The sequence below is a fragment of the Bolinopsis microptera genome, chromosome 5, assembly GCF_026151205.1.
Source record: "Bolinopsis microptera isolate Bmic1 chromosome 5, MBARI_Bmic_1.0, whole genome shotgun sequence".
Classification (NCBI taxonomy): Eukaryota; Metazoa; Ctenophora; class Tentaculata; order Lobata; family Bolinopsidae; genus Bolinopsis; species Bolinopsis microptera.
This window is the reverse complement of record NC_087076.1, coordinates 16,285,898-16,313,671: the sequence shown is the minus strand read 5'-3', so window position 1 is coordinate 16,313,671 and position 27,774 is coordinate 16,285,898. Positions and strand designations below refer to the sequence as shown.

General features: G+C 42.2%; 3 protein-coding genes across 5 annotated transcripts in view; 1 reads left to right on the top strand and 2 right to left on the bottom strand.

Moving 5' to 3' along the window:
* The window catches only part of LOC134816130 (erythroferrone-like), a 75,930-nt gene that overhangs the window by 4,982 nt on the left and 43,174 nt on the right, over window positions 1–27,774 (bottom strand). The window lies entirely within an intron of this gene.
* Window positions 4,328–13,249, top strand: LOC134814604 (transforming protein p54/c-ets-1-like). Its single transcript, XM_063822731.1, has 10 exons — window positions 4,328–4,620; window positions 6,906–7,039; window positions 7,178–7,467; window positions 7,675–7,865; window positions 7,995–8,105; window positions 10,071–10,174; window positions 11,169–11,306; window positions 11,884–12,054; window positions 12,336–12,453; window positions 12,749–13,249. Exons 1-10 carry the CDS (start codon window positions 4,491–4,493, stop codon window positions 12,949–12,951), a joined length of 1,590 nt encoding a protein of 529 aa, XP_063678801.1. The 5' UTR covers window positions 4,328–4,490; the 3' UTR covers window positions 12,952–13,249.
* LOC134814603 (gamma-secretase-activating protein-like) lies at window positions 13,141–27,115 on the bottom strand. 2 transcript variants are annotated; one of them, XM_063822728.1, is made up of 15 exons: window positions 26,705–27,075; window positions 26,390–26,505; window positions 26,242–26,259; window positions 25,508–25,580; window positions 25,304–25,347; window positions 23,472–23,579; window positions 23,139–23,269; window positions 18,464–18,609; window positions 18,012–18,135; window positions 16,309–16,385; window positions 16,106–16,203; window positions 15,873–15,980; window positions 15,654–15,764; window positions 14,953–15,131; window positions 13,141–14,561 (listed from the first exon to the last, which is right to left on the bottom strand). In XM_063822728.1, the coding sequence occupies exons 1-15, from the start codon at window positions 26,982–26,984 to the stop codon at window positions 13,574–13,576; spliced, it is 2,601 nt and encodes an 866-aa protein (XP_063678798.1). In that variant the 5' UTR covers window positions 26,985–27,075; the 3' UTR covers window positions 13,141–13,573. The 2 variants fall into 2 exon arrangements, with proteins under 2 accessions (XP_063678798.1, XP_063678800.1); XM_063822730.1 differs by lacking the exon at window positions 26,242–26,259 and having other exon boundaries at window positions 13,143–14,561; window positions 26,705–27,115.

Below are 27,774 nucleotides of genomic sequence, written 5' to 3'. Positions count from 1 at the left end.
CTTCAATCAACTAACTCGGCTTCACGGCTGCTTTATATTAATATACGTTGAGAGGCACGAGTTCCTTGGTAAATTGGCAAAATTCCTTTAGCAAACAGACTACAGAGCAAGGTGAAACAGCAGGCAGCACAAAATGTAGTACTGGTAACACCTACGCAGTAATAAGTTGGACGGAAAGTACTGAAACATTAAAACATGGGGTATTTGTAGTCGTCAGTACTGACAAATAAAAACATTTAGAACGAAGGATGGAGAGATGGTGAGATAATTATCAGAGCAAAGCAAGTGACAAAAATGGTCAAGTAGGGAGGCGGCTAATTAGGCGGAACCACTGGACTGGGAACAGTTAACTAGATTATCGTGCGAACACTTCACCTTGAGTTTCCAACAAGTGCTCTCTGGGCACCTGTGCCACAACATCTAGAGGGAGTTTCAATAGAAAATATGATACGGGAGTTAAGTGTGTTGAGTACAAGAGTGGAACTAAGAAAACCAATATAGGATGCAACGACACGCCACCCGACTATCTACATTTCAAAACAGTTTTCACTCTCGCGTTAGACCTATAATCAAATTTAATAATGTCTATAATTAATGCACTACACTGAAGCCCCCCTCGTCGGGCGGTAACTGACCATGTTCTCGATGTATCTAATTGAGGAAATTGACAGGGGTAAACCAAGATTGAACCGTTGACATCATGGTAGCAAGTACTCGCGCTCCCGATCTCGTATTGCGATAATTCAATACTAAATCTGGTTCAGGTACTTAATTAAGTGCTGGACCAGGTGTCCTTCGAGTGGCATTATAGTCTATTTAAATGTAATTAAAGACCGAACAACTTTAAAATCTTAAATCAAATTTAAATATTTCTATTTGAGAGAAGGATTAATTGATGACACGAAAGATGGGGAATGAGAGATGATATCATTACCAAGTCGACTACCGACGTTAACAATTGAAAGAGAACATGAAGCCGCAGGTTAGGTATGTATCCACTGAACCAACGTCTGGGAACCGTGTCTGGTTCAAAAATAATTCAATCTGGGCAACTTCAGGGAATATGCTAAGGAGTTGTACCGAATGGTATCAGCAGTTTAAATGGAAATTTAAAACACCGATGAAAGAAGAAAACCTAAATTTAGGAAATAAGGTGTGACTTCAAAGATTTTCTAGCCACGGAAAATCGTTGGTAATGCAACTAAACAATTTTTGTAATCGACAACTGAACTGATATCAGGCAGGCGTCCAGGGAAATTTAATGAAAACTAGAAAAGATAAAGAATTATTGGTCAGCCATCAAAAGTATCGGTTTGTTGGAATTTGAGTGTGTGATCACACGTGACTTATCGAGAACTGCCCCACAAAATACATCAAATGATAGACGCTTAATTGATAAGAGACAGGACAATGGTCAGCGTGGCGTCAAAAAATTAAGTGTAGTATCTTCAAAGCCAAATGAATACATTGGCAGTTCCTTAGCTTTTAAGGTTTTGTTCACAACTCGGCTTAAACGAATACTTTAAAAAATAGGATGGCGAAGGACAAATTAAATAGCTGAGCACTGTCCAAAAGCATTGCCACCACTGGGAAAATCTTTTGAGAACAATTTGTATAAGCTGTCGTGTCGAGGGAGCGGCTGACAAGGGAAAAGAATTGGGAAGGGCTGCTAGATAATTATTGGTGCGTCTATTTTCTCCCAACAGAACATGCACTGACCTAAAGCTAATGGAACGTACTTTAGCTGAAAAGTGAGAACAGCAGTACTCGACAAGCAAATCGAAAGACAAACCCTAGATTTGTACTGCACTCAAATAATATGATCAAATAATGACATGCTCCGCTATCATTATGGAGCGGGACACGTGACTTAGACATGTGATGAGAGACTGCCACCTGCACTCGCTCGCACTATGCGACCTATTGTGGTCCGCGTTCTACAGCATAGTCCGTTGGACACGCCTTCTCCTATTTAAACCAATTCGTCATATCTGATAAGGTCAATTTATCGGGTTTACCTCATCTACTCAGATGCAATACCTTCTTATTGAAAAACAGGATTTGAAAGCACACTTCATAGCGAACGAAAACACGTTATTACTAAATTAAGCAAAATATCCCAGGAGTACAAATTGCATTGTCCTTAACGTGAAATAAATGATCTGAATTAGACTTATTTTAATATATGCGGCTCAGATTTTATTCTGGAACACAGATCTCGTTCTCATTTTGAAACTACCAAAGATATAGAAGGTGTGTTGCGAAGTAAAATTTATAAACGTGACAAATTGAATTCGACTTAAGCCGGGTATTCGGACCAAAATTAAACAATCTATTGCACGTGCAACAAAACAGAAAGCGTGCAGTTTCCACAGCAACACAGCTTTTAAATATTCTGGCAGTGGTGTTCAGATAACAGTTTGTAAGGTATACGGTCACTTTTCCTCCGACTTTCTGTCACCATGGCTTTGTCTCTGATAGATTTGCTCGAGTTGCCACCTCAGGAAAGGAGTGAGTCCAATATAAATCTCAACATACCAAGTCTAAAACGGAAATGTGATATGTTTTACTATCTTGCTGACGACGAAGCGATTAAACTCTTACAAACTAGCGAGCTCTTTCGCTGTTCAGAAGACGTGCCTATTAATGTAGCTCGAACCAATCTGTGCGTTTTGTTTAGAGGAAAAGTTTCACTTTGTCACAAGACGCAGACGATAATTACTCCATCCGAAACCCAATTAGAAACGGTACAAGAAAATGAAGAAGAGGGACAAGAAAATAAAGAGGCTAAAAATGACGAATCGAAATCAAAAGAAAAAAAAGGTTCACAAAATTCAAGTTTTACAGCTGCAGCTCGTCGAACAATCGTTATTCAAATGGTTACAGATTGTCTTGAACGAAGAAATACGCTGAAAGAAGAGGAAAAGAGAACGAGCATAGCGGAGAAAAAGAAGGAATCGATAGCTAGAGGAGAAAACTTTATGGCAAACATACCAATCATGAGCAAAGCAGCATTGTATGGAAAAGCTACTGTTCATTACTCTGAAGGGGCTTACTTCGGGGGGCCTGATATGCCACATAAGAATGACAACAATAACCAAACAGACCAATTCACTTTTGTAAGTGATACACCTTGTTTATTATTGGTCATACCCTCCGATCTTCAATCAACTATTGTTAACTTTCACTATTTGAACCTGATTCGGGACAAGAAGTCGCTCCTTGAAGCACATCACATAGCTAAGTGTCTCACCATACCCCAAAAGTCGGTCTTACTCCACGAGATGTTAGAGGAACACTTTATTAATGACAACTTTCTCACAAAGAAAGGTGAACCCGCCGATGTGGTTTATCTGATCAAAAGTGGGTATGCGAGGATTTACCTCGATGTGAAAATTCCGCGCTTGATCCTTCCAGAGGCTGTCCAGCACCTTCCTTCTACCAAACTTCGACAGAGAAACAAGACAGAACGATTGCCGGTGATAGATGTTGGCCCTGGAGAATTTGTTGGCGGTTTTGAACATTTGTGTGGCCGTAATGAGTACATGTTCACCATGGTGGCCACATGCGAGATATCAGCCTACAGCATTAGATCTCCGCAGTTCAAGGAAATTATCCTGAAAACTCAAAGCATACCTTTGGAGTTGCTGACAAAGGATATGAAGACAAGATGGCGAATGAGGCGTATGTTCGCTGACTTTTCATTGTGCCCGAAAACCGAAGAGATGTTGGCTTCCCTCCTTGGTGAGGATACGGACGACAAAAACTCCGAAGAGGCCCAGGCCGAACTTGAAGCTCTGAAATCGTATCTTCCTGCAGTGAGGAGATCTATTCCGCACTATCTGATGGGCCAGAATGTTGAAAACTCCATGGCAGAGGAGCGGCGATCCCTGAGACCCCCAAACCGCGGACCGTTCGCAGACAGGGTCAGAAACAGGATGATTGAACTTGGCTTCAGCTCAAGAAGAGGAATCTGATATTAATTTTAGACTATTATAACGGAATACTTTTGATTGGAAATTCACGCCCTGTTCTTTAAGATACTCCTTGTTTTGATTGACTGTAACTCAAATTGAGAGGTGAGACCTTGGCATTTATTGAGTAATTACTTGAGTAATTATCTTGGCCTTGCCAAATTGTCAAAGCCTTTGCCTCAAGATATTGCAGAGGTATCAGGTCAAGTAGACTTTATGGTAACACAACACAATACGCGCCCTGTGAGGTGACGCAACGCTTTGTCACATGACACCAAACATCAAATTGCGACCTCTTCTGTCGCCCACGTGACGTTCACGTGGTCGCTTAGCAACGCCGCGTGATCACCTGCAGAGAAGGAGATTAAGTAACACGGTTACGTCACCCAATTCCTGCTGTCTAGAGGCAGTTTCCGATCAGTACACTGAGTCGAGACCCAGCCACCCCATTATTTTTCATTGAACCGTTTTGATTTGGCAAGTTAAAAACAAATTAGTTTCGTTTTTGTGACCAACATGCTGAAAGTGGAAGGAACTTCGAATAGCGGCGATTTCGCTAGGATAGGTCGATGTAATATCAACTTTAGTAGCGAAATTGCTGGAGAAGCAAGAGTGAACCTCCCCCTAGAATTGTCTCTACCGGCAGGTACCAGCCTTTCTTTGACATTTTATCCATATCAGTTACCTAATTTCTCTTTTGTTTGAACTGATAACACGAATGATTTAAATTTTTCGAAAAACAATTATTCAAAATATTCTGAGCGCACGACTATAGATTTTGGGATCCTTAGTGATACGTTTTATATTCAACGAAGCGAAGCCGCCCTAAATCTTGTTTGTGAATGATAATAAATTACTCAAGCAAGAGTTTGGTGCCCCTACCCAAGTGAAACTTCCAAGGCGTGTGCACAAAATCTGTAATCATAGGAAATGGCATACAGAAAATTAATACTTTGCAGGTGATAAAACGTTGTCTACTTCAGTTTAAACCAATACCTGAGCTAAACCAAATATGAAGAGGACATACAGATATGAAAATGAAATATGAACAAATATGATCCAATTATGTATTTGAATATGAACTTAATGACTAGTGTCTTGTTTCCGATGTTTTGTTCAGGCATACTGAACCAAGTATCAATTTAGGTTAGAAATTCAATTTCGAATTTCTTCTAAAATCAGTGTAACCCTCATTGCATTATTATATCATGCGTCATTCTATCACAGGCACTAATCGCAATTGACGATTGAGACACACTCAGCAGTGTATTTTTTGTAAAAATCTCCGGTATACTCCGGTATATACCGTAAACACAGCTTAGCTCTAATTTTAACGGTGACCACATAAGAAGGAATAATTGTAAATCTCAGCAGAGACTTTAACATTAACAGCATGACTACTACTACTACTACCGCATTATACTTATAATGTGGTTAAGTTGTGGGTGTCAATATCTATCAGTATCACTACTTATTGTGCAGATTGCAGAAATATACTTAATCCTTCTACATAATCAAACTTACTAGTTAGTTTATTGCAAGGTAAAATGCCAGTAACACACTGATGAGTTTAAGTTTATCCTATTCCTTCGTATTCTGTTAAACTATGATTCCCCTAGTCTATAAGATAAAAGTAGTAGTGTGTATTCTGGGAGTTCTCAACAGCTAAATTCACACATGCAGAATATGTACTTAGTAGCACAAAACGATAAAAACACCAGAATAGGAACACATTATATATAATAAATCAGGAGAGGTGTTTACAACAAGAAATTTGAAGGCGATTTTAGTGTTCGTTAATCAGCCAGGCTTTAGGTATCGTGTCGACTATTATATTAACTCATTCAAACATCTTGTTTTTACTTTCTTGGAAACAGGTCAAAATATCCAGAAAAAAAGTGTAGGTAAGCTCACGCTGAAATTAAAATGCATGATACTGGTACCCTATAATTAGGTTCGATAAACGAAAGAAGGAAAGACAACAACAAGTCTGCGACTTAAAACTGTTTTTATTCAACGCATTACATCATTCTTTTCATTAATAATCGTGTTTTTTCTCATAATTCTCTGTATCCAAACTTTCCACAGAAGTAAATATCTCCTAACCTGTGCAACACATCTCAGATTGTATCAAGCAGTTAGTTGAACATTAATAGTCGAAATTCCTTAATAAGTAAGGTACTATGCAACTGAAAACAACGTGAGGGATCGTCCACATATTACGTTATCACTTTTTGGCGATATTAGAAACTTCCCTTCTGTAATCAATTTTACATAATATAGCTTTTATGTAGAAATTACACAAAGTTAATTATTTAAAGCTGGCGTTAGCTTGTGCTGAGTGGTTAATGGAACAGCAACAATTAACAGGGCCCTGCACGGATTTGAACCGCTTAATGATTTCCATGCTGACCCTGACAAGCTAGCTTATGAGGCATATGAATCAATTTCCCCACCCCACCCTTTGGCCCTAATACTCCAAATTTCTAAATTTTATGTTCCTTTATTCTATCGTAATGGTCCCATGTTTTTGATGAGGTCCGCTATAATTTGTGAATAACACCATAACACATACTGGTGCTCAAGATACTTCCTTAAACTTACAAAATTCCTTGCCAATCCGTCCACTGATCGAACAGTATTCAGTAATGCTCTGAAATTTGATTCTGAGTAGCTCCTCAAAGAAGAAGAGGATAGCCTGGCGAAGAAAGTCTGCTGTTATTATAAGTGATGAGTTCAGACAGGTCCTACAGCTTTTAGACAGCTTAACTGAGTCTAAAGTTTGGTTTGAGTAACGGGAAGAGAACTGGAGAAGAGAACTGGAGTTGGAATTAAACAGCCCTGTTTGCACTAAATCATACTCAGTGATCCTTTAAATAGAGTAGAACCGAGTAAGGTGTAATTACAATAGCTCAATCAAAACTACTTCAGATCCGTACAAATGGACAAAGAGACAGACACAGAATTGGTTGTGCTGGTTAAGGGAAGCCAACGATCTGGAAGAGCTCGACATCACAGAGTTCAATGTAGACGGTGCAGGACTTTGTAGCCTTTCTCCGCAGTTGGTGAGTGTTTAACTTAATCAAAAATCAGGATTAGAAAACTGGTGCAAACTTCATCTTAGCAATAGCAAATAAAACATTGCGGTGTGAACACGGGTTGGTAATTTTAGTGTTTGTTAATAATCCTCGACTGATGTTCAGATCGAGCACATGGTTGGGATCAGAGGAGGGAACATATTCCGCTCTTCGCTAGACTTACTGCAGAGTACCGCTGCCCTGGTTAGACACTCTCCTCCAGCAGACCACACACACCCTCCCTTCGAGACACATCTACCACACGATCAGAGACATCTCTCACCTAAACACTCTGAAGATCTGAAACCTGGTTTGAAACCGTATGTCTCGAATTTGTCTCCGTCCAGGGGTGCTCCCGAGTCTCCAGCTCTCACTATATCTCCTCCACCTCTCAGCCTTCATTCTTCTCAAGACAGGTTGGCTTCTCTAAATATGTACTCTTGGGAATAAATATCTTGATACGAAAAGCATCGTAAAATTAGATCAAGACTAAATTTATAGCCACAGTTACGAGTGCCAACGATCATATTTCCTTAGCGGATATTCTAATCGACAATGACCATTTCACATATCAAGTCGTATCCTTCAGACATGCGATTCTAACCACAACACCCTCTCCCCAGATTACCACTGCACTATCAGACTCCAGGTGAGTCGCCCTCCTACAATAGATCTTCAGTAATCACTGCTGAGGATATTGTACGACTACAGCCTGTGGCGGGAGACCAGTTTAATCTGACGATCGGAGCACGGCCCTCAGAACAAGTGAAGCAAGAACAGAACGAGGATGACAGGAAACCTTCCGCCCAGCTAGGTGAGTGAAGGTCATTGAATTTAAGTCAGTAAAAATTAAAAGCTCTACAAAAATGAGAAAATTACTGGACCATTAAATAATAATTATACCAAGACTGCATCCAATTCTAACTCGGTTGCTTTTCTGTAGAGAGAAGACGGTCATCAGATAGCAGCGTAGAAGGAGAGGAAGATAAACTGAACAGGAATTATTTCCCGACCTCCAAGACAGAAAGACGACCCTCATCAAACGGCATCGATTGTAAGTTCATCGTTTTGTCTATCTCTTGAACACTACTACCATATTACTATAATAATAATAAACTACGCTCTAAATTTTTATCGAACTCCTTGAAGAATTCACTTTTTGTTCCACTCAAGTCACTCAACCCCTCTCACATAGCACAGTCACACGTCACGGTGAGGCCAAGGGTCACGTGAGAGCACATTGCAGACAAGACATTGAACATTCCTCGAATGGCCGGCGGATGCTGTCTATCCGTACTGTAATGGAAACGCATCTGCACTCACCAGTCCAGGAGGCGCCAACTTAAACCGTCGATACATTACGACAATTTAGATATAGTCTTTAATTTAAACTGATTATCGCGGCGAGAGAATTAGGAAGCGATAAAAGAAGTACCTGTGGCACTAACAGGGTGAAAAATTGAAGCGTCTGCTGACTGCTTCTCCCGACCATTAACTTTGACATCCTGCTTAATCTAAACGTTGGAATTCAAAAACTGCTCAACTGGCTTCCAGCCATAACCTTTACCACTTTCAGGCCTTCAGAGTTCAATGAGCTTGATAATACCATTTTCGCGCCTATGCGTGTGAATATGAAAATGATATCCTAAAAGTTTTAGTAAAACAAACCAGCCTTTCAACTATATAGCCAGTGTGCAGATTAGGGGACATTACCGCTGCCCCCACCCCAGCCACGTGTTTGTCCAGGACAGAGGTCTCAGATTGTGAGTGTTCGAGGAAGCTGGTGACAGCAGCCCGCGTCTCTCAGTCTACAGCCGGGGAAATCTCAGTTCCGGTGAAAACTGACAGGTGAAAGGTAGACGGAAGACTCGGCTCCGGCACTGCCGGGCGTGCTCCACGATCGGGGTATTTGTTTGGACAAATACAGTGAGATGGTGAGCGAGTGCGGGGAGCCTTGTTGACAAATACTGGGGGAAGCAAGTGCTCTGAGTTACAGACTCCGCGGCTCGAGGGTAGAGTTATTGTTACTCCCCTCCTCCTCCTCCCGTTATCCTACATGCTACCTTGTCTTCAGATTGAGACAAGGCTCGCCCACCACCAATCTTTGATTGATTGATAGTGTTTTTAGCGAGAGATGCGATGTTACAATTAGTAGCGTCTCCCAATCAGTAACAGCATCTCCCGAGACCTTTCAAGGAACTACAATACGAGGGGTCTAGTCGCGCGGCGAACGAGTTGGCAGAGTGGAGTAGTGTCTCATCGTGCCAAAGTACTGAAATACGGACCCCGTCACGACGATTGAATAATTCCGAGAGTAGTGTCTGATCCCGGGGAGGTTCAACAATAAAGTCACAAAATGGACGTCTCATTATAACACGACACTGGTCCTTCGCTCCCCGCGAGGTATCTTACAAAAGAAGATCCGAGGTCTGACCCTATTCGGTTAACCTCCCTCCCTCGCCCTCTGTCGCTCCGACTGGAGACGAGAAGAAAGGAGGAGGTGACATGAGGGAGCGTCTAGTCACACTATAAAGTCCGGAGGGGACCTGGTCCGGCTCCCCTTACCCCAGGTTACGTCTCCGTCCTGTACGGGTCTACCAGGAGAAGTTCCCAGCCTGTAAGGAAATAGCACTATCTGCTGATCAGGAGTAATCCATTAGTAAATTAAATTCTTGTTAAGCGTCTCACGAGGTTGCCAGCCAATCTAATTGTATTACAGTGTAGTACCTGGAGTTAAGGGGGAACTGGCCAATCGGACAACTTCCCCTCCAATTATACCAACTATTTTGTCTGTATATCTTAGCCTGGGTTACGTAGTATCTCCAATTTATCAGACGCGAGTCACATGGTGCGCTGCGGAAGACTCTTTTCCTTCAAATCAGTGCCTCAATTCCAAACACTTTTACTTCACAATAGACCACAGCTCCTTACTCAAATTAAGACCAGGAGACCGTAAAAAAGTTTTCAAGTTCACATCAGACCCTTATTAAGGGACCTCTAACTGAATTATTTGTTTCAGGCGGTCGACAAGGCGTGACGTTGTGGCAGTTCATTCTGGAACTACTAGCCGATGAGACGTGTCACGATATAGTAGCCTGGACGGAGACACCGCTGGAGTTCAAGGTTTGTAGACGAACTAGGACACATACAGAATGTCCAGTCTCAAAGGAAAGGAAACTCTCGTCATTAATCCTCGCCATATTTCACTGTATGACGATAATCGAAAGTTTTCTCGCCGATTAGGGTCGCGTTATAGAGGTATCGGCTTACGACGGTAGACAAAACAGTAGTACCCTCTCGGCAGTCTAGTTTTAGAATAAGAGGGCGCCGGTTCATACAGCCCTGTTGGGTTGGGCACTCGACTGACAGGCGTCGCCATGGAAACAACCGGCGAGGAGTAACCTATTTCCGGTACCGGGTGTCACACTGCACTACATACCCCTTCATATTGTGCCCATCAGTACCTACTGAGGGATGATCTCAGTCCACTACAACTCATCCTAACAGCCAATGATAAGCCAGCATTCCTTACATTAGCCAATCACTGGGCTGGTACTATATTTAGAGGAATCGCTACACCGATTAGTGAATACCTGGAGAATGATTCGGAAAACATTCATGATTATGTCACCTGGGTTAAATTGCAGCTCGACCGGAATATGACTGTTACTGTGGTCGTTAGCTTCAGGTCAAATTACGTCCAGAACCCCGATTCATTTCCTTGTATGATCAAATTTTAAGCGAATATGTACCATGAGGCGTATCCTGCATATTGAGAGTAAAACTAGCGGGCTATAAGATTTCCAATTATTTAATCTTCAGTTTTCAAGAGAGAGAGGAAACTAAATTTGGAATGATCAAATTACAAGTCAAATGTTTCCATTCGTAGTGATCTTCATCCGCGTAAACAAACCAGGGAACTGGGAAGTGATTGCTAAGATCTCGTAAAGTATGAATAGCCTCTAATTTTATTAATGTAGGCTGAAATCAGGTCAGCTGTCCGAACACTGAATTAAAATCGAACCTATGAACTTAACATATTAAGATCTAACTGATAAATGGGATATAAATTATAACAACCGATTCTATTTTTATCCCTTACACTGTTTTACCTCAGGTTATTAACAGCAAGGAAATGGCGATCCGCTGGGGGAATCGCAAGAATCGTCCTAAGATGAACTACGACAAGTTATCGCGAGCTCTAAGATATTATTACCGAAAGAACCTGATTCAGCATGTCCCGGGAAAAAGACAGGTTCGTCACGTGGCCCACATCCAAATGACTAATGGCAAATTAATTTAAATGTTGTAGATGCTGCTACAGTACAATTTTTTAGAATCGCGTTTAAAAAAGGTCTAAATTTGTCACTCTTGAGAAGACCACGTCCAATAAATATATCCAAAATAGAATATCTAAAGAAAAAAAAATTTTGTAACATCCTTATAAATATAAACCAACTTCAAACTGCTATAATGCAGTCTGTGGGCGGAAACCTGGAGATAAGTCTTTTTTAAACGCGGCTCCTCGCTCGGTAGCAGGAAACGTGACCAAGTGCCAAGTTCCGACCATGCATAACGTGTTTAAAACGGCCTGCACCGACTGTAACAACTTCTATAAATAAACTGTTACAAAATAGTCGATACAGATGAAAGGTCGGGAATTTTACAAAAGAGACAGCAAAAACTTGGCACTGTAAACCGTCGTGCTACGCAGTGACACGTAAAGGGAAAAATTTTTAAAATAAGACTCATCGCCCCGAAATTAAACGACCAACAATTAGCTTAACCTCCACATTTATTTATCGTGATTTGAACAATTTCCCATTGAACAGGTATATTTCTTTGTGGAGCACCCTGAGTCTCTCGACTTCACTCAGCTACTAAACAACTCCCTGGCAACTCACCCATCCAGGGTACGGAAACAATCCGCCTTCAGTCACGTGACAGGGAGGTCCAATCTCAAGCGACCCCTCAGTGATCCAGACCTGCTCTCCGAAATTAAGGTGAGGCGCTGAGTTAGACTTGGGGGAGGCGGCCGACGCGTGCGGGATGACTTAGGGAATAATAATATGTCAACTGTGTAACGTGAAACGGTTTTCAAACTAACTACCCCTCGTGCACACATCACAGACAATTTATCTTTTCCCGTGCCGTATATGAGGTTGAAAATAAACTTTTCTCACGCCCAGTGATGTAAAACTTTTAAGGTGCCATCGATAATGAGGCATGATTAGGCATGATTAGTGATTATTGATTTGTAAATAAAACATAACGTCGCCCTCAGAGAGGACGAGGAGTGGAACCTCTATCCATGCTTGGGTATCCTGGTCGGAACCTGCCTCAGTTGCTTACGTTGCAGTCCCCATTTACTCAACAACTTCCCAAGTTCTTTCTACAACAAGGTAAGCCACAGGATTAAGATCGTGTGATTAAAACTGACAAACAGCTCCAGTCGCGCACGTGTTTCCATAAAATTACAACGACAGAAGGAAATAAAGTGTGACCTACCTCCGGTAATTTTAGCAGACCATATCTTCGCCGCCACTTCACCTGTCAGAGCCCAACACCCTTCAGATACCATCCTACCATGAAATAAGTTACAGTTTATTCGAGATAACCATATCTAAAAGTAGACGATGCAGTAATTGTGGACTATTTCTATTTTGGAAATGCAACTAAAACGTGTCGTTATTTCAGGTGGAATTGATATGATGAGACTCGGAGCAGACCCCTTGTCTCGCCCTGACCAACCCAGAACCCTAGGACAGCTCATGATGTCATCCGCCAGCAATCCGTGTGTTATAACCTCCGCACAACTACCCTCACTTGTTATGCCCACGGATAGTGACCTACAGAAAATATCAGTTCTGGATACTGGATGCGTCAAAACCACGTATTAGGATTTATTAAGTCCCACCAAAACATGAACTTTAAGGGACCTATTTATTTACTATTTAAATCATCTGAATATTTCAGATAAGCAATAATTGCTGATCTGAATGAACTGAGATGGATCAATGAATTTTTGATTTGATATAAAAATTGATGTTGTCTACTTGTAGGATTTATTTGAAACAGTGATAAAGTATGTCATCAGCAATAAACTGTTAAACAATCTCATACATTATAATCGTATAAAAACATAGGATTTAATTCGCTATATTATTTTGTTTTACATTTTATAGCTTTTGTTAAAGTAAAGACAGTATCAATTGTTCACTAGAAAAACTAAACCTAAATAAACAACGTCACATAATGCAATGATTTAAATCATGTAATAGGCATCGCCAGCGATGTCCTACTTTGCAATGTTTAAAAATAAAAATTGGATTTATGGGTTTATGGAATCGCACAAAATTTGCGATTATACTTATGTCCAAGTTCAGTTGACTAATATAAAATTAAGAACATAATTTATTACTCAGAAATCTAATATCATACCAAAAAAAGTGCTATTTTAAAACCACAGGTCCCCTTTAGTGTCTTGAAATGGATATGATTAAATTCCTGATCGATTATAATCTAGTAAAAAGTAATGCCTCTCAGTGTACCGTCCGTTTCCCTCTCCCTAGTCTTCTCCATGCTCATGTCACTCAGAGCCTGCAACTTCCTAGCCAGATCGGGGGCCTGAATCTTGTGATAGAGATACGAGTAGAAACTGTTAACAGGGATAAAGGGATGAGTACGAAGGTAGCTTGGTGTGTCAGAGACAGGTTCAGCCGGACTGCGGAGACCTGATCCCACCTTGTTTCGCAGTGCTACCAGGTAATTCTGTGCAGTAAAACTGCGATAAGTGGGGCTGTCCCAAGCTTTGAGAGCTTGCAATGCTTGGCTGCGGGATAGTGAGGAGACTAGAGCACTGCACAGTATCTGTGATTCTGAGTCTTTTGGGAGCATCGACAAAAACTTTTTCACCGTCGTAGGGGTAACCTTGACCGACTTGGTCGAGAGTCTTCTCAAGAACAGTTCCGTCGACAGCGCTTTATATGCACTGTAGACATGCACCCACTCGAAAGTAATTGGAGCAGGGCACCCTAACTGTATCATAGTGTACTTTAGAACGTCTAACAGTTTAAGTAGAGCTCCGATGCCAGGTTCAGGCACATCTTCCTGCAAACAGTCAGATTCTGGATACCAATCTGGAGTTCTCCCTGTCGATATCAACACCAGGGACAGCACTATTCTGCACTGTTTAGCCAGATTGAGGAAGTATTGCTTAGCTGCGTCTTGGCAATGTTTCAAACGGAGAGTCTCATTAAATCTCCGTTTGATGTGATACTCCAGTGCATTGCAGATCGTGTCGGCCAGCAACTTCTCCTCGTCGTCCGAATCATTACAGTGAGAGGAGAGGGACTGGATGTCCTCATTAGAGCTTGTACTGTTGGCACTGCTAGAGGGTGCAGTACTGCTTGGACCAGATATAGATGACCGTGACGTTGAATGGGTCGTTGCCCCCGGGGTATGCGATACCATTGGAGCACAGCGCGTCACAAATTCTTCTAAGTTAAACCTGGGGTAATATGGAACTTGTTAGAAGTAAGTCGGAGTACGGACGACAATTTTTACCCCCCCCCCCCTCCGTAATAATTTTTACACATAGCTATTGTGTCAAATTATACTAGCTTAATCATTTGGAACCCCCCCCCCCCCGCCTGATTACGTAATATGTGAACGACCCATAAGCAATCTCGGGATAATATTCCAGGGATATAGCGCTAGTTCTTTTCGGATCCCGGAACAGCTTTAGGACCCATTCTGGTATTTGGATGGTTATATGTCCATCACCTCACCACTGTTTCCCACATCTAACACTAGACCTGATAAGTGCGATTTAGTTGCGAGATTTTGCCTTAGCCCTTAAATTTATATCAAAATTGGCAGTCCAAAATTAGGGAAAAAACCTGATGAAGGGGCCGGCGTAAGTGACGATGTTGAGGACCTTCTGGGAGGTCAACATAGGCTTCGTTATTGTCTGGAAAATGTTTGATATCTTCAATATTCTGTTCCGATCCAGTACTGCTAGCTGGGGATCTTCGTTAGCATAAGGCATGGCACTCAGCATGTCATTTGTGATTCCCTCCTGTAAAGAAAACAGTTACTCGAAAATATTTCGGGTGTAAGCAAATATTTCGAGAACTTGACGAAATTTGAAACTAAATCATTTCTTAGAGATAGCAAGTGTGTAGGGGTTTGTTTTCATCACGCCATGCAGCCAGCTCAGGAACGAAAATAAATTAAATTTTGTCTCATTGCGCGCGCATTTCTACTTATTTTGACTCGCGGTTACCGGTAAGACAATTTTATCTGTTATTCTGTGACCGATATGTCTCACTATGCTAATTAGTTTTCCTGGTGGTTTAGGAGTCCTAGGTGTTATTTAACCACCGAAACATGTGCCACCTACCCGGGAACACAAATTGCATACACGGGTGAAATCTCATACAAATCGCATGAAAAAATCAATGAAACGTGCTCTCGATATATATATACGCCGAAATATTTTTAGACATTTAACCTCCAGGCTTGAGGCTCCAACTTCTTCAAAAAATGATTATAATTTTTACGTTGCGAGATTATGCTGGACGGGGTATTTACTTTGTACCTGTTCGAATAGAGTTACATGACTAGCTGTGAGTAAGAATTCCTTGATAAGCTCTGAAATCTTACTGCTAGGATACACTGCCATCGAATGTAGCAACATCTTGTGAGCCAACTGAAAATAAAAATATTGTTCAATCAGATTGCTTGGCGAAAATTGTTGGCCAGTATAGCATCTTCTAATCAAAATATCATAAATACATAATTTGAGACAATATTCTACCTTCAATTCTTTGAGATGATCTACTGCGAGATGCATGAGGAAGGACCAGGTTGCAGGACAAGAAATAGACTTGTACCGAGATAAGATATCTTCCGACTTCAGCTCAATCTAAAAAGAGTAAAATAATCAGAATCTATAGAAACAGAAGGGCTAGTAAGATCAAATGATAACAGCCTCCACTCTAAAAGTTAACAAACTGTCATCTAATAATCCAGTTCTGAACACTATCTTACCCGGTATATGGTAGACTGATTGACTATTAATGCAGGGTCCCCCGACATAAGTTTCAAGGGACACAGAGGCATCTCCTTGCCAGCATGCTGAACATAATCTGAGGAAATATCTGTACATTCCTTATTAATAATAATATAGTGCATTCTCTAAATTTTTCATTCGATATTTACAGTGTAACCCTTTAAATTGCTTTCTGACAAACCTTGCAGGTCGATGGTGAGAGAACAGGGTAGGGGCACGTCTTCAAACACCATACTGTTTCTTGTAAGGTGGGTCGAGCTGAAAATTGAAATGAACGATGGTCAATGGACAATGAATCTAAATCAATCAGATGGATATGCTGTTTATAAGTCTCTTGAAGTTTTTCCAAATTTGTGCGATGCTATTGAATACACAGTGCAGTGGCAGTCAAAACAGCTGATGACATGAATGCAGGGACAGACAGATATTAGCGTACATATGGAGATTTTAGAATCTGATGCTCCCTGACTGGGGGCTGGTTACATCGCGGTATTTTGAAACATAAGGTATCAGGAAAAATTGAAATTGTTAAAGATACAATTTTACTGCAATTAAATTACACAGCACCTGAGTGAATTACACGATCGGGACTAATATATAACGCCATGCTAAAATACCTTAGTTCTGAATTTCTATATAATATCATAGTTGAGCTTGGACTTCAGTGACTGTATGTTAACAGTAAGATCTCAAATGCTGTAGTGGAGGGGGTGACATGTCCGCCTATGTCCTGTCCTTTTTGGATTCTATGAGACAACGGACGTGTTTTTGGGATATGAGCGAACATTGACGGGCTCGGACGGACATTGGCGGACATTAACGGACAAACAATATGAGGATTTTTCACACAATATTTTCGGCTAATTAAATAATGAACAGGGTCCCATGAAACGTGGAGAAAAGTGGTTTTCAGAAAAACGTTCCAAAAATTTTGACTTCAGAGAAGATAGTACTAAACTTAGAATTAGGAGCCACTTCGGATAAGATAGTACGCTCACTAAACTTAGAATTAGGAGCCACTTCAGATAAGATCTAGTTCTAAACTTAGAATTAGGAGCCACTTCAGATAAGATAGTTCTAAACTTAGAATTAGGAGCCACTTCAGATAAGATAGTACGCTCACTAAACTTAGAATTTGAAATATGGGATAATCAGTTTCAATGAGTGACCATGATGTGAGTATCTGAACATGTCTTGCAGATATTATTAAGTTAGAGCCAATCCTAGCAAGGAACTATCAGATAGTAGTAAGATTTTGAATGCAATAAGTTTCTTTATATTCAGCCAGTGAAGCTTGATCAGGTCATCCTCAAGATGGTCGTGTTAATTTAGTGGAACAACACATTTACGGTCCTGGAGTTGAAAAGCATTACTTAAATTGAAATTTCATCCAGCAGGATGAAATTAACTCCATTGAACTGGAGGGTAAACCGCGGTCAGATGGCTGGTAAAGAAACATGTGAACTTTAACCACCTGCACTGTCGGTTATTGTTTGGAATAAATCTTAAATTTCCCTTGAAGAGGTAGTCAGACTAAATAAATGGTAGAAACATTTAAGGATTTAATAGTTCATAAGCCTGTGTTTGTTCCTGGACCTCATAACACCAACTGGTGAGTAAATAAGTGAAGCAGGCACGTGCAGCTCCACTGTACCTTTTGTTAAACTAACTTTCTCGGAACCTAATCCTGCCCTTCCCTAGAAGTCGAACAAAAATTGAGAGCGTTTTCATTAGTGAACATGCGCTCTAAGAATTTGCACGTGTTGGAGCATTATTCCCTGTAGTATTATAAGCTCTAACTTTTCGTAAAATTCACATTTATTTGTCAAAAAACTAATAATCAATAAATAACCAATGGATAACTAATTGATCCTGAACAGTCACCTGGCATCTATACAGTGGAGGACAGTAGGAGGTGAGTACACGAACACATAACCAGCCATGCTGAAGAACATTACACACTGCGTTTCGCCCTCCGCTTCACCGTGTTTACATTCCACAAGGAATCCTGCAGATATTTGTTTAAATTAAATATAAATAATCATTATAGATATATTGGAATTAGATGATGAATCAAAAATAAATAATGCACATAACATGGTGCCGCTCTACTCTTCAGACTTGGAAATGATGAAACACTGCACGGTATCTACATATTGTATAGTATTAGTATTTTATAAACTCGCACTCTCTGACTCTCTGCACAAAATCTGCACAAAATTGCCATTGTTATTTATCTCAGCATTTTTAGAGTCACACTCCGAACAATACACGAAATACCACGTACATACCACTCTGTACAAAATAGAACAATACACGAAATACCATGTACATACCACTATGTATAAGGTAGACGAAGTAGTGAGCATTATACCCAATACACAGGACTAAACTCTCAATGTCACTGGAGGGACGGAGCACTGTCACGTTGACCCTGCTGTCGGGCATGCTACAGCTGGTGGGCCCGATCATGTACCTCTTACTGGGATAACACGGCATTAGTAACATAGTAACACATTAGTAACACATAGTAACACATAGTAACACATTAGTAACACATAGTAACACATTAGTAACACATAGTAACACATAGTAACACATTAGTAACACATAGTAACACATATTAACACATAGTAACACATAGTAACACATAGTAACACATAGTAACACATAGTAACACATAGTAACACATAGTAACACATAGTAACACATAGTAACACATAGTAACACATAGTAACACATAGTAACACATAGTAACACATGTGTAACACATAGTTACACATAGTAACACATAGTAACACATAGTAACACATAGTAACACATAGTAACACATAGTAACACATGTGTAACACATAGTTACACATAGTAACACATAGTAACACATAGTAACACATAGTAACACATAGTAACACATAGTAACACATAGTAACACATAGTAACACATTAGTAGCAGTAAATTTGGTGTACTCTAGAATCTAGATTCTGTTGACCAGAACTCTGATATTAGCAGCTGGAGTGAGGAGTCTGGATTTAGGAGGTGAATTTAGAAATTACACCATTCATACGGTGCGGCACCAAAATACCACATAGTGAGAGAACCATGCTGTACAATATAATATACATTATACATACTGTACAATGTAACATACATCATACATGCAGTACAATGTAACATAAATTATACATGCAGTACAATGTAACATACATTAAACATGCTGTATAATGTAACATACATTATACATGCAGTACAATGATGATAATTGCAACTGTAATACCTGCTATAATATCTGTTGTAGCTTACAGGGGGGGGGGTGACATGTCTCCAATGTCTCCAATGTCTTTTGTCTTTTTTGAAAAGATAGGGTGCAGAGACATGTCCTGGAGACATTGGAGACATTGGAGACACAGCTTTTGGAGACATTGGAGACATTGGAGACATTGGAGACATTGGAGACAAAGCTTTTGGAGACATTGGAGACATTGGAGACACTGGAGACGTAGATGTATGATTGGAGAAGGAGGAAGATCTAGGAGGAGGATGACCCAGGAAGAGGACTCAGGAGGAGAAGGAGGAGGATGAGGACTCAGGAGGAGGACTCAGGAAGAGGACTGAGGAGGACTGAGAAGGAGGAGGACTGAGGAGTACTGAGGAGGATGGCTGAGGAGGATGGCTGAGGAGGATGGCTGTGGAGGATGGCTGAGGAGGATGGCTGAGGAGGATGGCTGAGGAGGATGGCTGTGGAAGATGGCTGAGGAGGATGGCTGAGGAGGATGACTGAGGAGGAGGACCTAGGAGGAGGAGGACCCAGGAGGAGGAGGACCCAGGAGGAGGACTCAGGAGTAGGACTCAGGAGGAGGAGGAGGACTCAGGAAGAGGACTGAGGAGGACAGAGAAGGAGGAGGGCTGAGGAGTACTGAGGAGGATGGCTGAATAGGATGACTGAGGAGGATGACTGATAGGGAGGAGGAGGAGAAGGACTGAGGAGAAGGAGAAGGAGGAGGACCTAGGAGGATGAGGACCTAGGAGGAGGACTCAGGAGGAAGAGGAGGAGGAGGACTCAGGAGGACTGAAAAGGAAGAGGACTGAGGAGAACTGAGGAGGAGGAGGACTGAATAGGAGGAGGAGGAGGGGGACTGGGGGAGGACTGAGGATGAAGAAGACTGACGAGAAGGATGAGAAGGAGGACTGAGGAGGAGGACTGAGGACTGAGGAGGATGAAGAGGAGGAAGACCTAGGAGGAGGACTCAGGAAGAGGACTGAGGAGGACAGAGAAGGAGGAGGACTGAGGAGTACTGAGGAGGATGGCTGAATAGGATGACTGAGGAGGATGACTGAGAGGGAGGAGGAGGAGAAGAAGGACTGAGGAGAAGGAGAAGGAGGAGGACCTAGGAGGATGAGGACCCAGGAGGAGGACTCAGGAGGAAGAGGAGGAGGAGGACTCAGGAGGACTGAAAAGGAAGAGGACTGAGGAGAACTGAGGAGGAGGAGGACTGAATAGTAGAAGGAGGAGGAGGGGGACTGGGGGAGGACTGAGGATGAAGAAGACTGACGAGAAGGATGAGGAGGAGGACTGAGGACTGAGGAGGATGAAGAGGAGGAAGACCCAGGAGGAGGATGACTGAGGAGGAGGATGAGGACCTAGGAGGAGGACTCAGGAGGAAGAGGAGGAGGAGGACTCAGGAGGACTGAAAAGGAAGAGGACTGAGGAGAACTGAGGAGGAGGAGGACTGAATAGGAGGAGGAGGAGGGGGACTGGGGGAGGACTGAGGATGAAGAAGACTGACGAGAAGGATGAGAAGGAGGACTGAGGAGGAGGACTGAGGACTGAGGAGGATGAAGAGGAGGAAGACCTAGGAGGAGGACTCAGGAAGAGGACTGAGGAGGACAGAGAAGGAGGAGGACTGAGGAGTACTGAGGAGGATGGCTGAATAGGATGACTGAGGAGGATGGAGGAGGAGAAGAAGGACTGAGGAGAAGGAGAAGGAGGAGGACCTAGGAGGATGAGGACCCAGGAGGAGGACTCAGGAGGAAGAGGAGGAGGAGGACTCAGGAGGACTGAAAAGGAAGAGGACTGAGGAGAACTGAGGAGGAGGAGGACTGAATAGTAGAAGGAGGAGGAGGGGGGACTGGGGGAGGACTGAGGATGAAGAAGACTGACGAGAAGGATGAGGAGGAGGACTGAGGACTGAGGAGGATGAAGAGGAGGAAGACCCAGGAGGAGGATGACTGAGGAGGAGGATGAGGACTGAGGAGGATGGCTGAGGAGAATGGCTGGGGAGGATGACTGAGAGGGAGGAGGAGGAGGAGGAGGAGGAGGAAGAGGACTGACGAGGAGGAGTAGGACTGAGGAGGAGAAGGAGGAGGACCTAGGAGGAGGAGGACCCAGAAGGAGGACTCAGGAGGAGGAGGAGAACTCAGGAAGAGGACTGAGAAGGAGGAGGACTGAGGAGTACTGAAGAGGATGACTGAGGAGGAGGAGCAGGAGGAGAAGGACTGAGGAGGAGAAGGAGAAGGCGGAGGAACTAGGAGGAGGATGAACCAGAAGGAGGACTCAGGAGGAAGAGGAGGGGGGACTCAGGAGGAGGACTTAGAAGGAATGAGAAGGAGGAGGACTGAATAGGAGGAGGAGGAAGACTGAATAGGGGGAGAAGGAGGGGGACTGGGGAGGACTGAGGAGGAGGAGGACTGACGAGAAGGATGAGGAGGAGGACTGAGGACTGAGGAGCAAGAGGAGGAGGATGAAGAGGACCCAGGAGGAGGAGGACTGAAGAGGAGGACTGAGGATGAGGACTGAGGAGGAGAAGGAGGACTGAGGAGGGCTGAGGAGGATGGCTGAGGAGGATGACTGACAGGGATGAGGAGGAGGACTGAGGAGGGAGGAGGAGAAGGACTGAGGAGGAGAAGGAGGAGGACCTAGGAGGATAACCCAGGAGGAGGACTCAGGAGGAGGAGGACTCAGGAGGACTCAGGAAAACTGAGGAGGAGGAGGGGGACTGGGGAGGACTGAGGAGGAGGAGGACTAAGGAGAAGGATGAGGAGGAGGACTGAGGAGTACTGAGGAGGATGGCTGAGGAGGATGGCTGAGGAGGATGGCTGAGGAGGATGGCTGAGGAGGATGAGAGAGAGGGAGGAGGAGGAGGAGGAGAAGGACTGAGGAGGAGGAGGAGGAGGAGAAGGAGGAGGACCTAGGAGGAGGAGGACTCAGGAAGAGGAGGAGGACTCAGGAGGAGGACTCAGGAAGAGGACTCAGGAGGAGGACTGAGAAGGAGGAGGACTGAGGAGAACTGTCAACTTAGGAGGAGGAGGAAGACTGAATAGGAGGAGGAGGGGGACTGGGGGAGGACTGAGGAGGAGGGGGACTTGGGGAGGACTGAGGAGGAGGAGGACTGACGAGAAGGATGAGGAGGAGGATTGAGGAGGAGGACTGATGATTGAGGAGGAAGAGGAGGAGGATGAAGAGGAGGAGGAGGACCCAGGAAGAGGAGGACCCAGGAGGTCCGGAGGAGGACCCAGGAGGTCCGGAGGAGGACCCAGGAGGTCCGGAGGAGGACCCAGGAGGAGGACCCAGGTCCCAGGAGGAGGACTCAGGAGGAGGAGGAGAACGACTGAGGAGGACTGAGGAGGAGGAGGACTGAGGAGGAGGAGGAGGAGGATGAGGAGGAGGAGGAGGAGGAGGAGTCTCCAAAAGCTGTGTCTCCAATGTCTCCAATGCCCCTAATATCCATTTTATGTCCCTAATGTCCCCAATGTCTCCAATATCCCCAATGTCCCCAATGTCTTTAATGTCTCCAAAAGCTGTGTCTCTAATGTCCCTAATGTCCCCAATGTCCCCAATGTCTCCAATGTCTCCAAAAGCTGCGTCTCCAATATCTCCAATGTCTCCAATGTCTCCAATGTCTTTGTCTTTTTCGAAAAGATAAGGTGCGGGAGACATTGGAGACATGTCACCCCCCCCCCCCCCCCCCCCCCCCCCCCCCCCCCCCCCCCCCCCCCCCTTACAATAATAATACCTGCCGGAGTAGAGTTCAGGGTACAGTGGCAGAGGGATACTGACAGAGAGGACTATCTCAGGGTTACTTCGGGAGGAGAACTGGTAAACATTAAACATTGAGCTGGACGTGCGAACTTCTCCAGCTGTTACCTGCCAATAACTTACAGTTAACTCTCGGATTGTTATAATTGAGAGAGGCAATTGTTAAAACCAGATACTGTTTTTTTACCTGGGTGGAAGTTGACTAAAAACGAGAAAATTTCAGGTCATTTTAACATGTTGGAAATGTGCTTCACCTCTCTTTCAGAAGGAAATTGTTTGTAAATTTAAGCAATCTATGTTTAGTGTTCACCCGCTGTTGAAGGTAGACGTAGTATAGCCGCATAGCTGTCAGATCTAGCTGATACCAAACGTAGTGTTGAACGAGGAACTCTTTCTGGATTTGCTGAACTTCTATCTTCTGTAAAAGTTTGCTATGAATTCTACATGGAACCTTTAAAAGTTTATAAAAGTTTTAAATTGTTATAATGTGTTAAAATTTCTTTTTCAAGTGATTAAGAAATATTCATATATATTGCAGCATCTTATCAGGCGTGGAAATTCCTTTGACACAATTTCTGGCAATTCAGTAGTTTGACATAACACGGTTAAGGCACGGTTAAGGCACAAACTGCCCAAAAGCAACCATTATGGTCGCTTAAGGCACGGTTAACGCACGGTTGGGGAAATATAACATATAAACATACAAATGGTTAACTAAGGCACGGTTAAGGCACGGCTAGGGAACAAGGGTTACATAAGGCACGGTTGAGACACGGTCACTTAAGGCACGGTTAACGCACAAACTGCCCAAAAGCAACCATTATGGTCGCTTAGGGCACGGTTAACGCACGGTTGGGGAAATATAACCTATAAACATACAAGTGGTTAACTAAGGCACATGATCTGAATGTGACGATCTGTAAATTTTACAGTGCGATTCCCGCTATGAATAAACTTTCTAATTGTAAAGCAACAGCCCTGCTTCGTTTGACCGTCCTATATTTTTTAAGAGTAGTATTTTTAAGAGTAGACAATGAAAAGATGGGATGGTTGTGTTGAATAAAGCTGCGTTTATATACAACTGTGATAGAGTGACAGAGCTTGTTTATTTCGGGATATGATCCATGTCAGCTGATCAACGAGATCAAAAGTTTGCATGTATTGATAAGTGTGCGGGTGGTGTCAGCACGCAGCAAGGTTGGGTGATGTGATCTGAAACATGACTGCGAAGTAGGTTGTGTAGATCACCGCGCTCAAATAAACAGGTGTGAGCTCTAGGAGATGTTAACTTAATTTGAAGAGCCTTGTTACTTGAAGAGATCGTTAATCGAGATAAGGATTTCAAATATAGGACGGTCAAACGAAGCAGGGCTGTTGCTTTACAATTAGAAAGTTTATTCATAGCGGGAATCGCACTGTAAAATTTACAGATCGTCACATTCAGATCATGTGCCTTAGTTAACCACTTGTATGTTTATAGGTTATATTTCCCCAACCGTGCGTTAACCGTGCCTTAAGCGACCATAATGGTTGCTTTTGGGCAGTTTGTGCGTTAACCGTGCCTTAAGTGACCGTGTCTCAACCGTGCCTTATGTAACCCTTGTTCCCTAGCCGTGCCTTAACCGTGCCTTAGTTAACCATTTGTATGTTTATATGTTATATTTCCCCAACCGTGCGTTAACCGTGCGTTAACCGTGCCTTAAGCGACCATAATGGTTGCTTTTGGGCAGTTTGTGCCTTAACCGTGCCTTAACCGTGCGTTAACCGTGCGTTAACCGTGCCTTAAGAACCGTGCCTTATGTAACCCTTGTGCCTTAACCGTGCCTTAACCGTGCCTTAACCGTGCCTTAACTGTGCCTTAACCGTGCCTTAACCGTGCGTTAACCGTGTTATGCCACACTACTGAATTGCCCAATTTCTTAAACAGTAGACAGTGCGATATAAGTAAACTTGATTTCAGCATAATCAGACCAGACTTTACCATTAATATCAGTTTGTGAGTTTGTGCCTCGTGATATCTTTGAAATTTGATATACATACCACTGAAGGTTGTTGTTGAAATGAGGCATTTTCAACATAAGCCACAGATATCTTTAGTATAAGAATTAAAGCATGAAAAGATGATATCGTTCAAAAACTTACGTCGAACTGATTGACGGTCGTTGTTATATGAATGATGCCGAGTCCTGAGGTTTCACCTAATCAGTCGTAAAATATTTGTATTCCCTAACAACCCGAAATTTTACAGTTTACACACGGCAGTGTCATTTTATGTATTATAATATGTTGGTCGGAAGGATGTCAATACTTCAACAGAAAAACTGATTCCAGTTCCCATTTACTTACGCCGTTTTTCAATAAAAAAGACCAAATGCTCTTTTCGAGTACCCTTTTCTTTCGCATTTCTCCAGGGAAAGAACTGAAACAATATTTCGGTAATTAAATAGTTAAATAGCATGTACATAACTGCATTCATAACACAGCCGTACACTGTACAGTACATTCATTACACACCGTACACTGTACACAGTATATTCATTACACACCGTACACTGTACAGTATATTCATTACACACCGTACACTGTACAGTATATTCATTACACACTGTACACTGTACAGTAAATTCGTAACACAGTACACACCGTACACTGTACAGTATATTCAATATTCATTACACACTGTACACTGTACAGTATATTTATTACACACCGTACACTGTACACTGTAAAGTATATTCATTACACACTGTACACTGTACAGTATATTCATTACACACTGTACAGTATATTCATTACACACTGTACAGTATATTCATTACACACTGTACAGTATCTTCACAATCCACATGCAGTTAAGTTGGTGCAATATTCTCGTAAAATAGCTCGTGGCAGTGGGAATTCGGGAAAAGTTTCATTGTAGAGCAAGTTTCATTACATAACACGTGACCTTCATTACAAATCACGTGACCTTATATACACTGTGGTCAGGCTGGAAGAGGGCAGCACTTCTCTAATCTCAAACAGGCTTTAAGTCAGAAATTTTTGCAAACACGACTAAATTTCGTGCAATTAACTCTAACCTGTGCAGTTTTGAAGAACTGAAACAATGTTGTGATCAATAGAGAGTTATGTATTGGTTGTAACGTCTGGACAATTCTTAGAATGATACTTCGGAGTTCAGTACAAACTACAATCTAAGAATTCACGGAATCTATATATTTTACATACCAGTAGATGTTGTGTCTGTGGACTATCGATGTTTAAATCGAAAGTCTTCATGTTAATAAGTTCGACAAGACAGGATTGATAGTTTGAACTCTTTAAATTCTTTTTTCTTGCGTAAACTGAAAACGATGTCAATTTCTAAATCTATATAACGGTAATCTGCAAAGAGCAGTTTTGATTCTGTTTGTATAGCCTACTTAACTTAACTTGTAAGATGCGATCCAAGCTTTATGAAGAGTGTGTTGAACACAATTTAGTAGCAATTCGATCAGGAAAATTGGGACGCTAGTCACTACCCAAAATGAACTTTATTCTTACCAAGAAGATTCTTTTCAGGGTTTACAGATCCAACAAGAACTTCCATAACCTCCTGGTGAACGTAAAGGTCCATAACCATCTTTTCCTGAAAGCAATAATACCCAATCTTCGTAACCATCTTCTCATCGACAATAGTATTGCAGGCGAAAAGCAGTATATCTGTCTGGTATCCTATGCATTTCAGTCCACAGTCCGACCGGCTGAGAGCTGCACTTTCGCATTCCTTCTTTACCAATTCGTATACCTCCTCCAAATCGAATTCTTTTTTAAATGTCAACATTGTGAGATACAATAGCAACAAGGAAAAGCCAGTATAATGGCCGCATCAGAAGTCAGCGATCAAATAGAAAACCGACGACACGCAGGAGGGCGATAAGAATGTCACCAAAATGAGCGCTCGATTCTAAGATTAAATTTATGCTGGACTAGACCGGCTGGCGACGCGCGTCAAAATAAAATGTTTACTATGTTATACTAACCACTTTATATTACGATCGATTTATTATGGTATGATCGGGGATTGAATAATGGAAAATAAAAATAACAATATGATTTAAAAGCATAATTATGATGTGATGCATAAAAATTCAATTTAAAATTGAATTTACTTTTATAAATTTTATATTCAATATTATACTTTCATTTTATTTGCAAGAAAATATCCAAATACAAATATGAGTAGACGTATATCAATACACTATGTTACATTTATAATGATAATTTTATATTATATCTATACTATATTTACAAACATAAAATTAGAAACCTGACTCGACAACTTGCGAACTTGATAAGAAAGCCGCGCAGATTGAGAATTCGCTTCGAGCGATTGCACTGTACATGTTTACCTTCAGGCTATGGTTTGCGGAGGAAACACTATAGCTACATCTTGTGCCCAAGCTAAATTTTAACATGCGTCTCTGGTCTCGCCACCAAAGATGAGACGAAGTTGCTCTCCGTAGACAAGCTTGATAACAGATACTATCAGTATAGTTGATTTGATTTCTTTGGCTACATTAACCAGTTCTTCGTTCTATGATAAAGAATTGATTGGGATTGTGTCATGCTTA

Coding starts and splice junctions, on each gene's coding strand:
- LOC134814604 (XM_063822731.1), top strand. CDS start 4,491: ATGCTGAAAGTGGAAGGAACTTCGAATAGCGGCGATTTCGCTAGGATA. Junction 7,468..7,674: donor CTTCATTCTTCTCAAGACAG/GTTGGCTTCTCT, acceptor CCCTCTCCCCAG/ATTACCACTGCACTATCAGA. Junction 8,106..10,070: donor CTCATCAAACGGCATCGATT/GTAAGTTCATCG, acceptor TATTTGTTTCAG/GCGGTCGACAAGGCGTGACG.
- LOC134814603 (XM_063822728.1), bottom strand. CDS start 26,984: ATGTTGACATTTAAAAAAGAATTCGATTTGGAGGAGGTATACGAATTG. Junction 18,136..18,463: donor CGTCTACCTTATACATAGTG/GTATGTACATGG, acceptor AAATATCTGCAG/GATTCCTTGTGGAATGTAAA. Junction 16,386..18,011: donor CTCCACTGTATAGATGCCAG/GTGACTGTTCAG, acceptor TTCAATTTTCAG/CTCGACCCACCTTACAAGAA.